This window comes from Pseudonaja textilis, chromosome 2 (assembly GCF_049901715.1).
Source record: "Pseudonaja textilis isolate UNSWEBS1 chromosome 2, rPseTex1.2, whole genome shotgun sequence".
Classification (NCBI taxonomy): Eukaryota; Metazoa; Chordata; class Lepidosauria; order Squamata; family Elapidae; genus Pseudonaja; species Pseudonaja textilis.
Window position 1 is genome coordinate 67896249 of NC_141991.1, and position 13295 is coordinate 67909543.

General features: G+C 35.8%; 1 protein-coding gene across 8 annotated transcripts in view; it reads left to right on the forward strand.

The window, feature by feature from the left end:
* The window catches only part of EBF1 (EBF transcription factor 1), a 363878-nt gene that overhangs the window by 280367 nt on the left and 70216 nt on the right, over nt 1-13295 (forward strand). For 4 of the 8 annotated variants that reach the window (XM_026696683.2, XM_087924224.1, XM_087924221.1 and 1 more), the window contains exon 9: nt 10000-10133. In XM_026696683.2, coding sequence (XP_026552468.1) covers nt 10000-10133 — 134 coding nt within the window. The remainder of the gene's footprint in view (nt 1-9999; nt 10134-13295) is intronic. The other 4 variants (XM_026696684.2, XM_026696685.2, XM_087924222.1 and 1 more) reach the window with 1 other exon arrangement.

Below are 13295 nucleotides of genomic sequence, written 5' to 3' on the forward strand. Positions count from 1 at the left end.
TAATATATCTCACAGGTAATATGCACCTGCATAATCAAACTCTTTTCCTCTCCTTCTTTACCATCACCACAATGTAAATCTTGCCTCTGCCTAGCTACACTGTGCATTTGATCAACTGCATTGCAGTTTCACAAAAGATTTTAAAATAACACTTGTTAGTCAGAAAAGATGCTAGTAGAGTCCTGACGTTTTTTTATTTGTCACCACACAGGTCTCTTCGTAGCCTGCACTAAGTACAAACTTAGCCAGTTGGTATATGTGCCAACACTTTATATATTTGCAATGCTGTCAACTTCCATATGATTTGAAGAATCAGATGAATTACAGGGTTTTTTTCAGCTCCTCTTCTTTATTTTTCTAGAAGGGTGTCCTCTCTCTTACACCAGTAGAAAGTCTTTTTTCATGTTACATTTCTGGGATAACAGCATATGACAAATTGACTTGAAAATATAATGAGTGATCTTCTCTGCCTTCCAAGTGTGAAGTCAAAAGCAGTGTAACAAAATATGTTCTCTTCTTTCTTCCAGGCATAGAAAATGGCATAGAAAAAAAATCAATAAGTATTTATTTTAGCACTTAACTAGGGGAAGGCATAAAAAGGGACTGTTTTCCCCTGAGCTTTGATGTGCTGTTTACAAATAGAATTATTTTTTACTAAAATATTATTTGGGATGGTAACAGTAAAGCCACAGAATTTATTTTCATTCTGTAGAAAAATAATAATAGCAATAGCAATAGTATTTAGACTTATATAACATTTCACAGTGCTTTACAACCCTCTCTAAGCAGTTTACAGAGTCAGCGTATTGTCCCCAACAATCAGGGTTCTCATTTTACCAACCTTAGAAGGATGGAAGGCTGAGCAACCTTGAACTGCTCAGAATCGAACTCCAGGATTGAGCAGTGAGTACTGCATTCTCATCACTGCACCACCACAGCTCTTGCAGCCTATATTGTCATAATGAAGCCATTTACCCACCATGTCTCTTCTATATAACAGATTTGTTTAAGACTAGTTCCTCAAATGAATATGCACAATATTAATATTTTTCCAGTATAAGTTTGGATTAAAAAAAAGAAAGTGCAAATAAAAAAAAAATCTATATTGCTCCCCATTGATAACTCCAAGAAGGAACACTGATCTGGCTCTCTGGAGCTGAGAAACAAAGTAGGCTAGCATATTTTTATTCTTCAGGGGTCCATAGGTTGGGTGTATAATTCAATATGTTGTCAGATTTGCCTGCAGCTTTAGAAGAAGTCTTCCCAGGCTGTATTCTTGCACCTTTGCAAGAGGCCAAGAATGAATGGAATAAGGTGCAGAGAGGTCAACTTCTGAAGACCACTGAATGGGGGCCTCTTTGTTGGAATATGTAGCTCAGGAGTAAAACAGATGCTTTAGATGCAAAAAATCTCAAATATAATTCTTGAAAAACTTCTGTCAGCATTAAACATCCTGAGCTAGCTGAGCAATCATCAAACTAACTGTAACTGAGTCTTCACCATGATTATAGTGAGTATGTCAGTCATTCCTGCACATTGCAGAACATACTGGTTCTATGTTGTTTTACAGAAATCCTTATTTTATTAGATAGACATGAAGTTTTAAACAAGGAATTAGATAGCTGGGTAGAAAATATGAAATGATATCATTCTTTAAATTATTTAACAGAAGCATATTTTCTTTACATAACAAAATATGCTATGCGAGACTCACAATGGATCTTCAAAATCCTCTTATCGAGAGTTCAATTGTTGATGTTACCTAATTATATCTTTCTACTACTATTCCTACCCATCCAAAGAGAGGCTGTTGAGATTCTCTCCCAGGGCCTACAGGATATTTGAGTTTGGATGGGGAGGAATCATCTCCAATTCAAAACTGCCAAGGCCAAGTGGCTATGGGTGTTTGGATCACCAAAATCTGGGTTTATTCCAACTCTGAGCTTGGGGTTGCACTTCACCATCCAAGAATAGTGCACAATTTGGAGGTCTTCCTGGACTCACAGATCCTGCTCAATGAGCAGGTAGCAGATGTGTCTAGGAAGGTTTTTGCCCAGCTTCATCTGGTGTACCAGTTCTACACCGTCCTATATTGGGGGCTGGAGGGAGCTTCATACCTTGATTACTACAACATATTCTACATGGGCCTTGTCTTCCTATCCAGGGTTTTTGATTCTGCTTGAGTCCATTCTACCATTCCTCCTATCTATCTAATGACTAGAACTGCTCAGGTGTTGATTCCCTTGATGCTGTTTGTCCAGTTGCATTTCTGCTCAAGTGAAAAGAGCTAGAGGCTGCTGGACTGCATCAGCTACCACACCAATTAGCAATTTGAAAATTGTTGGTAAGCAGGTAATTGGCTTGCAGTTGCCTAGTTCTGTCCCTTTTGTTGACTCTTTTATTATCAGGTAGATTCTTGCCAGATTTTAACCAATCTTCCATTTCACTTCTTGCGGCATGTTGTTGGGAATGAGTGAATGTAGACCAGTCAGAAGTTTCAATCAAAAACCATGCAGTTCTTTATCTGGTGGTGACCAATTATTGATCTTCCTTGCCCTTTTCTCCACTGTTTCTGCGGTTATTACAAGTTCTTTCATTTCAGCATCTTTTCATTTTTTTCCCATCATCTTTATCAAAGTTGCATTCTTATTATATTTCTTTGGGTTGTTCGATAGCTCTGCACAGAACTGTAACTGTACTGTTACTTGTTTATCAGATGTTGACTGGCTTATTACATTTGGTAGAAACATTTTTGATTTAACTGAAATTTGAGATTCTGCCGATAGTGTGCAATTCAACCTTTGTATCTGCTGATCTTGGCTATAGCTGTTATTTACTTCCTTGATCTTCCTGGTTTCTGGGTGATATTTCTAGATCAGATCTTGTTTGGACTTCTCTTCTTTTCCTTTTTTCTAGCTTTCTTGTATCTGATCTTATTTTCCAACCTGATCTTCCATTGTGGCACTGCTTGACTTTTTTTCCTGTTTGTTCATTTTGCATCTAAGGTATTCAGTTATAACTGTCACCTGGCTGTACATTAGTTCATTTGTTTCTTGTAGTGAGTTGGTGCTTCTATTTGATACTGCAGTATTGTGTTATTATAGTTCATCACATAGTCAGCCAGATGTTCAGACTGGGATTTGTCTGGGATAGGAAGATGTTGATGTTTGAAGGTATTGTCACAGGACGTAAACTGTTCCAAGTAAAGTTGCCTTTTACAATTAACTGATTTTATCAATGCTGATGGTTTATCAAATAGTGTTCAGCTGTTTAGGATTGCATCCAAGGCACCTATTACTATTGTACTACTTTTTCTTTCTTCGTTGTTGTTGTTGTTGTTGTTGTTGTTGTTGTTGTTATTATTATTATTATTATTATTATTATTATTATTATTATTATAAATTATGCTGTGCAGCCAGGTTTGTTGTTTAGCTCATTATTTAGCCTTTGGTTGCACCATCCTATAACTAGCTACCTCTGAATATCCTATACATAACTCTGTTTCATTAAGCCTTCATAAAGTGCAGAAAGGGTAGAGAAACCAGAAGGTAAAATTTGGTACATATGTAATCTAAGACATTTTACTTACTATGGAAGAAAGAATTATTAATGGTTTGTGGATATTTTAATTAGTTTACTTGAGAATATTTGGACGAATACTTTCCAGTTTAAGTATAAACAAACTTTTTTTATTAGAATTGGTTGCTTCCCGCTTCCTTCCCAGTTTGGTAGCATCTTATTCTCCCCAGGTTACTGGATTCTGTGAATGTAGACTGCAGTTATCCATTTCAGTTGTAACCAGTGGCTAAATTTGTGCATCATCCTAACTCTGTTTGGACCTAGAGCTACAATGCCTCCTCTGTGGAAGCTAGTCTTTTATGACAAATACCGAAGGGGCTAGGAAATGGGTCAATCTTCAGACCTGCACAACCTCTACATTAATCATAGCACAGATTTTCTGAACCAAAAAAAGAGCAAAGACAGAACTCGACTGATAGCTTTGCATGTCACTAATTCGGCTCAGTAAGTCTGAACGTCTGAGTTCAATTAACCCTTATTTCCAAGGCCACCCATAAACTACCAAGTAAGCACCATTTTCCCTTGTTTTATATCAATGAAATAGATTTTTCTTTTGGGAGTTGGGAGGTATATTGTTTACTTACTAATGAAGGGTGTGTTTTATCTGCCAGCCTTTGAAACACTGTCTCTTCGATATGGCAAATCACAAGGTTTGACACTGCCAGTAGCTTCTTAATTTATTTGTATCATTAGCCACTCTGGTTGCCCAGCAGGTGATGATGGGGCATCCCCAGTAAAAGTGTTTGTGTATTCGTGTGAGCATAGGCACACACATAGAAAACGTTAGCAGTTAAATAAATATAGAAGCAAAAGAAATCCCCCCACCTCTCTATAATTATTTTTTGTATTCATTTCCCTCCCTCTCTCTCCGCCTTTGTGTGAAGCAAATTGGAAATCTCGTAATTAGGCCTGCCTCTTAGTGTAGTATTAGACTCCCAAGCCAAAGGTCAACACCCTGAAATGAAATTTAAACCAATTAATCAGTTAGATTTTTACTGCTTGTCCATGTTTTCTCAGCAATTCCCACAGCACGTAGCCTTTGATCAATTCTGCAAAAGCTAAAATGTGTGCCTGCTGCTAGCGAGATGGGAATGACATTAACATGTCACTCATAAAACAATCAGAGCAGTGAAACCCTCAAATAGAACAGGGCATAGTAATATTTAATAAAAGCAGGCACATAATCTTCAGAATTAGCATTTTGTGCCTTGCTGTACCTTTGGGAGAAGAGCTTTTATTTGTGGAGTGATCATTATTATAACAAAGAACAGCTACCTAATAATTTCCACTTTTAGTTGGCAATATGCTATGAGCATTTCTGAACAATTATGCTAAACTGAGGCAAGGTAATCATTTTATTGTCACTGTTTGAAGGGAGGAAATTCTCTACCCACAGTGGCTACAAAAATGGGAGAAAGCCCCACAAAGGGCAATGTAGTTAATAACAACAACTTTGGGGAAGCCCTTGTATTTAAGTGGCATTTGCTTTGTGCATAAAAACGCAAGTGAAAAAACCAAGCCAGGTTCGAAAGGCCAGAACTGGTTTGTGCATTTGCTTTGCTTTTCTTGATCTAAATGCCAGGATGGTGCTTATTCGATTTGTAACAGATGCAATTTGTGGACATTTTAAGATTCTTAGAGAAATGTTTCTAAATTTTAATAGCTTCATTTCCTGTCCTTTTAGAGAAGGCTTAGACATTTCTTGTGAGCAGAATTTTTGTCTGAATATTTGCTGCTTTGAAAGAAAATCTACTGGCACCTTGGTTATATGTGGACTGTTCCATTTCCAGGTTTTCTAGAAACAAACCCATTCCATTTTTTTTCTATTGCTTTCACTACTATAAAGTACTTTTGCTTTGAGCACAATTCAGTGACAATCTAAACATGCAAAGCCATTGATTTCATAAGGATCATAAATCATACATTTCATTTACTATAATAGAATGATTATGTAAGGTCATGTATCATGCATGAAGTGTTAGTTTGATTCAGTAAAACATGCATTAAAATGCTTTCAGTTTTGATAACATTTCTATAGATTATCTTGTACACTGTCATGAATTATACTTTTTATAATAAGAAGATACACAGATATACTTTTGAGAACTGAAAGAAGTGCAGGCCTTGTACATCAAATCCAGATAAACCACAACCATCCGACCAATCACTACATTAAGAAATGGCAACTTCTTAATTATACTCATAAACTTGAGAGCCAAAAGAGTCAGCATGCAATGGATACGTATGCAGTGAACACAGTTGCTACTGAAATAAACAATGAAACAAGTAACAGATGCAAGTTGCCCCAAATGGAAGTAGAGGCTTACCTCTATTATTGTCATTATACAGTCATTGAATATGCAAATGTCAGCTTCAGCTAGGGATGGGTAAGTGCCACGGATCTCTCTCCCCTATCAACAGGGGAGGACTGGAACTATCCTGGAGGAAGGAGGAGAATGAGCACAACAAAGTACCGCCTTCCCCCAACTCCCAAAGCAAGTCCAGAAGGGTATCATTGATGATATTGAAAGCTATTAAAAAGTTAAGAAGAGTGAGGATAGTCTCATTGTCACCATCCTGCTCCCATCAGGTGTAATTTAATAGCTTGATCAACATTATTTCATTCCCATAACCCACACTGAACTCTGAATGAAAAGTGTCCAGATAATCCACTTCATCCAAAATCCTCTGTAGTTGCTCTGTAGAAGACCACCTTCTCTTCAACCTTTTCCCAAAAGAGAAGTTTGTAGACTGGATGAAATGGCCCTTTCAGGACAGGGTACACCAATGCCTCCTTGAAAGCCAATAAAATCACCCAGTCCCTCAAAGAAACATTAGCCATCACCCAGATCATGCTTCCTCTCCCCTGTCCGTCTTAACCAGCCAGAAGCAACAGGAATCTAACCTAGAGATAGCCAAACTAGCAGCTGCAAGTGCTATCCACTTTTCCAGGTGCAAAGGGATCAAACTCCCTCCATATAAACTTCCAACTCTTAGCCCCTGTAGCTTCCATTGGCACTGCCCCATTGGAGTCGAATGTAGAGCAGATGCAAGCAACTGTATCTCCTAGATGCGCAGCACAATCCTCACAGTGGACAGTATAATAGATGAACTCAAAGAAAGGATCAGGTTACCCAAAATAGGGCTGCTGAATGGGTATCTGTAAATACAATAAGGGTAGAGTTTCACTACCCTTACCACCACAATGTAGGGTTTAATTGTCTTCACTCTCTGTAATTTGCCAGCAGTGCTCTAGGCATCTCTTAGCCTCTTTAAATTCCTCAACTCCTCTGTATACCACAAAGAATGTGGGAACCATGGGCATCGATAGGTTACTCAGACATAATCTAATCCAGTTCAAGGACATGGCCTGTCTTTATGCCATATAATCACCACTTTGTTTGGACCAAGAAGGCTTTCAAAATAAATTCAAGTTCCCTCTGAAACGCAGTTGGGATATATCAATTGGCTGATCTAATAGGCCTTTTTCTTTCCTTCCTTCCTTCCTTCCTTCCATCCATCTTTCCTTCCTTCCTTGATTTGCAAACAAGCAGTATGATACTTATATGATACTAATACAGAAAGCATGAAAATACTCAGCATTATTTGTTTACTATGGCCATTAAATTTGGTGAATATTTAAGAGATTATTAAACTCCTTAGGTCTCCAAGATTATCTTTCTGAAATATAAATCGGGATTGTTCTGCAAATTGTTTATGTTCTTATATCCTACAGAAGCACTGGATATCATGATGTAGTTAATTGACAACTTGCTCTTAACTGGCTGCATGGTAATTTTGGGGGGGGAAACAGAGATGGCATTTTCCTAGCGGGGGAATCGTAATATGTGTGGTTATTTTTGTTCTATTCTAATTGCTTAATACTTTTATTCACACACACACACACACACACACACACATTATCCTTTGTGCAATGGTAGAATGCAGAAAGAACCATTCAACCATTCAAGATTGAATGGTTAAAAATTCTATTAATGGTACGTTCTTTGCCTGATTATTATTTATTTACGTTTCTATTTATTTTATGTCTGTATATATTTAGATATACTGTATGAAAAGGAAAGGAACAAATGACTTATTTCACATTTTTCAACAAACAACATCATATTAAACAGCTGCTTTTAAATAAAGCCTGGTCTAAAACCAAATCATGTATTTTCTATTACCATTTTCCCCGCATATGCAAAATCCATTCAAGCCTATTTATCTTCAGAGGAACCCTGTGTCCTGGGTCAGTAGTCTCATTTTTTAAAAACTGGAATTGAGTCTGGTCTGGGATGGAGAAACTTACACATGGTTATAATTGTGCAAATAAATGGGATTGAACTAGAGCCCCAATGGTATCATTCTTCCCATATCTATTTGTATTTGGATATAAATACCTGAAGGTTGCTCAAAGTCATTCTCTTTGCTTGGAGGGCAGTCACCCTGTGTGTGTGTGTGTGTGTGTGCGTGCGCGCGCGCATGCACAGGTATGCATGTGTATGCAGGTGTACACCTATAGATGACAATTCTATCAGGTCAGCTGCCATATCTAAATTCCTATGTCTAAATACTAGACAATAGAAATTTGGGTCCAAGTCTAGTTTAAACACACATGGTGTACAAAGTCTTGGAAATAGTCACTACACAACACAACACAACTTCAACTCTCAAAGACTGTCACATTTTATAGAGACAGGGAAGGTCATCTTGGAACAGGATAATTATATACTCCCTTGAGAGATGCAGTAGCTCAGTCCAACATAATATGAGCAGATTTGCATATACATAAAAGGAATTTCCATACTCATTTTCCTCCTCATCCACACAACATATATTCTTCAGGGAGTCCCTGAAGCAATTCAGAGCAGATTTAAGGAATATGTGGCAAAAGAAATGTGATCTTCTAGCATTTTCCAGCTAATCTTTGCTGATTTTGAAAGAAGGTTAGATCTAGTTAGTGCTAGGATGGAAGATGACCAAGAAAATCCTAGAACTTAGGCTAAACTGCGAAGTTGAAAGAATAACGTAGAAAAAGATAAAAGCAAGCTGTTTAGATAATACTTCTAGGAAATTTATATGGATGTGTCCATAATTCACCAGGGAATGCATTTGACTTTGTTTATCCTGCTCATTGAAGGACCCCATTGCTTATTTCCGTAAAAGAATTTAAGAATGTTCATTTCCCCAGGCGGGTTTAGTTTTCATAAAACCTATGAAGATGTGCGTAACATGGCAGTTATGCAGAGAATAAGATATATAAAAGAAAGAATAACAGTGAGTCATCTTTCAGCCTTGGCATCACAAAGCTGTGCCATCTCGGAATTAGATCCAAAGGTGAAGCCTTGAAAAACTCCAGTAGTTTTTGATCCAAAAAATGCCACAGTCATCCCTTATGCCATAATTCCTAAAGCAAAAAGTTAAAAAGGATATATAAATGGAAGTTGCTCAGTTCTTGGTCATTTACTTCACCCTGCCACTTTTTAGGTTGACTCTAGGATTGTACAAATTCATTATAAGTAGGTTAGAAAATTTTTCTAGTGTTAACTGTAGATTTTTGTGCTCTGTTCAGGTGATTGGTAATTAAGTTTCATCCTTTCAAAAATAAATCAATGTTATAAAGCCTGCCATCTTTGGATTCATTAAAATGGATGCTATTGCTAACAAACATATAGTTAAAAATTGGACTCTGGCTTCATTTTCTAATATGTAATAGTATCCTTTTAAAAGATAGTTCATTTCCCCCCAAACCTTTGCAGAGAACTGTTGTGTTTCCAAATGCACTTTGGATAGATTTTTCATGACTGCAAAGTGCCAAAATTATCTGAACATAATGATACGTCATGGCTATTTGCAACCAAAAACATTATAATCATGAAACAGGTTTACCAAATGGGGTAAACCTTCATGTTGAATCTCCAAAAAGAAGAAAGCAGGGTCATATTTTGTACAGGCAGGAACTAAGAATTTGAAGAATGCTCTCTTTCGTCCAGCCAATCAGTCTTCAACCAGCAAGTTTGCTCTTTTCTTTCAATGGTGAAGCCTTGAAAAACTCCAGTAATTTTTGATCCAAAAAATGCCACAGTCATCCCTTATGCCATAATGCCTAAAGCAAAAAGTTAAAAAGGATATATTATTATATATCTATATATCTACCTATAACTAAGATTATCTTTTAAAGAGAAAAAAAATAGGAACAAAATGAAAAATTAATGGGGAATCATTCTCTTTTCAAGAATCTGTTCTAGAAAACTTTCTCCCAGAAAAGAGGGAGACAGTGTGAGCCAGATACAGAAAGGGATCTTCATATTAGAAAGGGGAGGGGTAATCAAAGTTTTCTCTCCCCGACCCCAGATCTTTTATCATTAAAATCTTGTTCTAACAGCCAAATCCTTCTTTTTCATGTGTGTTGGAAAGCAGCTACGCCCTGTATCAAAGCCATCAGTCCAAGTGAAGGATGGACTACTGGAGGTGCCACTGTCATCATCATAGGAGACAATTTCTTTGATGGGTTACAGGTCATATTCGGCACCATGCTGGTCTGGAGTGAGGTAGGTGTTCCCTGCAAATTTATATCCAGTAACTGTGTCTGGTTTATAGCCAGTTTTCTTTCTTTTAGGAAATGTAGTATAGGAACAAAGGGAATGCTTTCTAATTCTTCACATTTTAAATAACTGGGGTATTAGCTGCCCTTGTGGCACATATCAATTTTCCCTGTTTATATTTATGTCTTTATGAAATAAATAATTTAAAAAATAAACATGTGAACATGCCTGCAGTGCTACAAATAATCTAATTAGGAGTAACTGTCAGTCCTGATCATCCCCAAAAGGTGCTTTTTCAAACGGCAACTGGGCTTTGTTTTTCCTTGAAGACATTTCGCTTCTCATTCAAGAAGCTCATCTCATGAACTGAAGAAACTTCCTGGATGAGAAGAAAAACATCTTCAAGAAAAAACAAAGTCCACTTGCCATTTGAAAAAGCACTTTTGGGACAACATGACCTGGATGACTGAGAATCTCCATAGACATCTATCAGTCCCGATAAATAAATGGTTATTTCCAACACCAAGAATTATAATTCACTTTAATGTAAACTATGATGACCATAACAATTTAGTCCTCAATCCCCCCTTTTTAGAATAAGAGAATAACTTTGTACTCTATGTGACACTATATTAATACCTTGTTTATTTTTGTTTCTTTAATTGGTCTGTGCAATTTTCCTCTCTTTTTTTATACCACCCCTTAATGTCAATTTTACAAAATGGTTTAAATATATGCTCCTATCAGTTGTTCCCTCATGCAACTTAGTCCAATTAAAATTGCAATTTTAAAAGCAAATTTAACATGGCAGTACACCTGAGGCATAAGTCCATCCCAAATACACATGCTTCAAAATGTATATGATGCAGGCTAGTACATATTGTCTGTTCATTTTGATGGACAAACATTTTATGTCTATTTCCCCAAATATGGAGATCTCTGAAGGGAGAGAAATTCCTTCTGATTGCCAGTGCTAATCTCTAATGACATATTCAAAGCTCCTAGATATGGAGATCTTAGACATTAGCCATTTATACAGGCAGTTCAATTTGGAGACATGTGTCAGGCATCAGAAGTTATGGATGCTATGAATAGCTATGGATGCTGATCTATATGGTGCAGAAACTTGTGAAAAAAAACTAGATTATGGCTTCAAGAGATTAACCAATCTGGCGTGCTATTAGGTGCTGCCACTGAAATGGATAAGATGATCCATTTAGCTTTATTTCCCAGAGTATCCATTTATTTTACCTGAACTACTTGGAGAGTTACATTCAGGTATAGTAACACTAGAATTCTAGGCTAAATGGGCATGGAACTGACTTCCTATCACAACTTTGTGTGTTCAAATGTCCTGTTCTTATGTAGGACAATTGCAAAGTTATGATCACAATCAGTTAATAATCAGGTACCTGTATTTACATCAGCTATGTAAAATTATATTATCTGATTATGTGTTTCCTAAGGCCTTTGATGTGCTATTCCATATTACAGTATACAACGGTACCATTTCTTTAAAAATAATATTTTAATATTTATGAATTATATCCACACCAAAACCACTGAACAATTGTTAGCTGTGCATTTGTCACAATGAATATTCATACTTATCTTTAGCAGACGTAAGTGCATCCTCCATTTGTAAAAGTGCTCTTAAGGAACTTTCCCTAAGAGATACAAAATTCAAAATAAGTTAAAACATCATATATTGATTTTTGTGATTGCAGGATTAAGCCCATAGTATTTTTAATTGCTTTTTGATTGAAGAAACAGAACACCAAGACAAAATTTGCAAAATACAGAATTACAAAAGGAAAATTTAAAGCAAGTGCAAGCAAGTTTTGTATTTATGTCTGGTTATTTGATTTCCATTAAAATATTATGGATCATTTTAACAACATGTTTATAAAAATGTGAACTGCACAACAACATTGTGAACTGTCCAAGGATTTGATTGACAAGTAATACCTGATATTTTGATAATTGTTTTTGCTTTAGGAGAAGATTCTGTTTATAGCATTGATAATTAAGAACCTCAGTAATAGATATTATTCCTTGTTTAACATAGTTGGGACTTTTTTCAAAACAAAGCTAGGCCAGAAAAAAACTATGTCTAGTAACTTTTAAGCAAGTAAGCAAGTAACTTTTATTAAAACCTTAGAAAAATTAATACTTTTTAAAACTTGTCTGGGTTACTGAAATGATGTTACATGACATTTAAATTTTGTTAAAGCCTAGAAATATTCACTTTTCATTGCAATCCAGAATGAAATACAGCTAAATGTAACTAAATAACTGATGGAAGAAAGTTTTAAAATATTCTTATTTGATACTTTCCTGTCCCTATAAAGTATAACAATTGTATTTAAGTATATATTTGAGAAATAAGAAACAGATCAGAGTTTCATTTCTGAAATAGTGGTTCTTTTCCTATTTTGCAATTTGTAATGTAAATATTATAACTTTATTTCCCATGTATTCAACTTTTGTAATTGCAGTATTTATACGCATGAAATGGAAACTGATTATCAAGTCATTTCTCTTAAAATGCTATGCTGGTGTGAGTTTTATTCAAGAAAATAGGACTTTCTGCTAACTGAGCATGCGATAAATAGAAGATACATGTTAAATATGTTGATTTAAAATGATTTTGGGCTACATATTTATTACTTAAACATATGTTACTGGTATAGGTTCTATAACATATTTGCAACCTTTTTCACTTGGAGGAGTGAATCAGAGCATAATTTCCCTTGCTAATTGTGTATGAAAACAAAGATATTTGAGTTTTCAGCTAATCTCCAATTAAATTGTCATAATAACCATGATTTTTTTTTAAAAAAATCACATTTAAAAAAGAAAAAAACTATCTTCTATTGGGCTATATTTTGTACACAAGCAGTCAAGTAGAACACCATAATCGTGTGTGTGTGTGTGTATGTGTGTGTGTGTAAAACAAAATTTAAATATATTTATATCATTATCTTTATATCTCACTTTTATTTTGTGCAATTCAAAGTGATGTGTTCCAAACTGGCTGTCATAGATACATTACACTGAAATTCAGATATTAGCTAGAATCATTGTTAAGATGAGAAAGGGCTATTGTTGCACATACATTATTCCTATGTGCTTAAAGATATAGAACCCTAAATGACCTTTATTTTT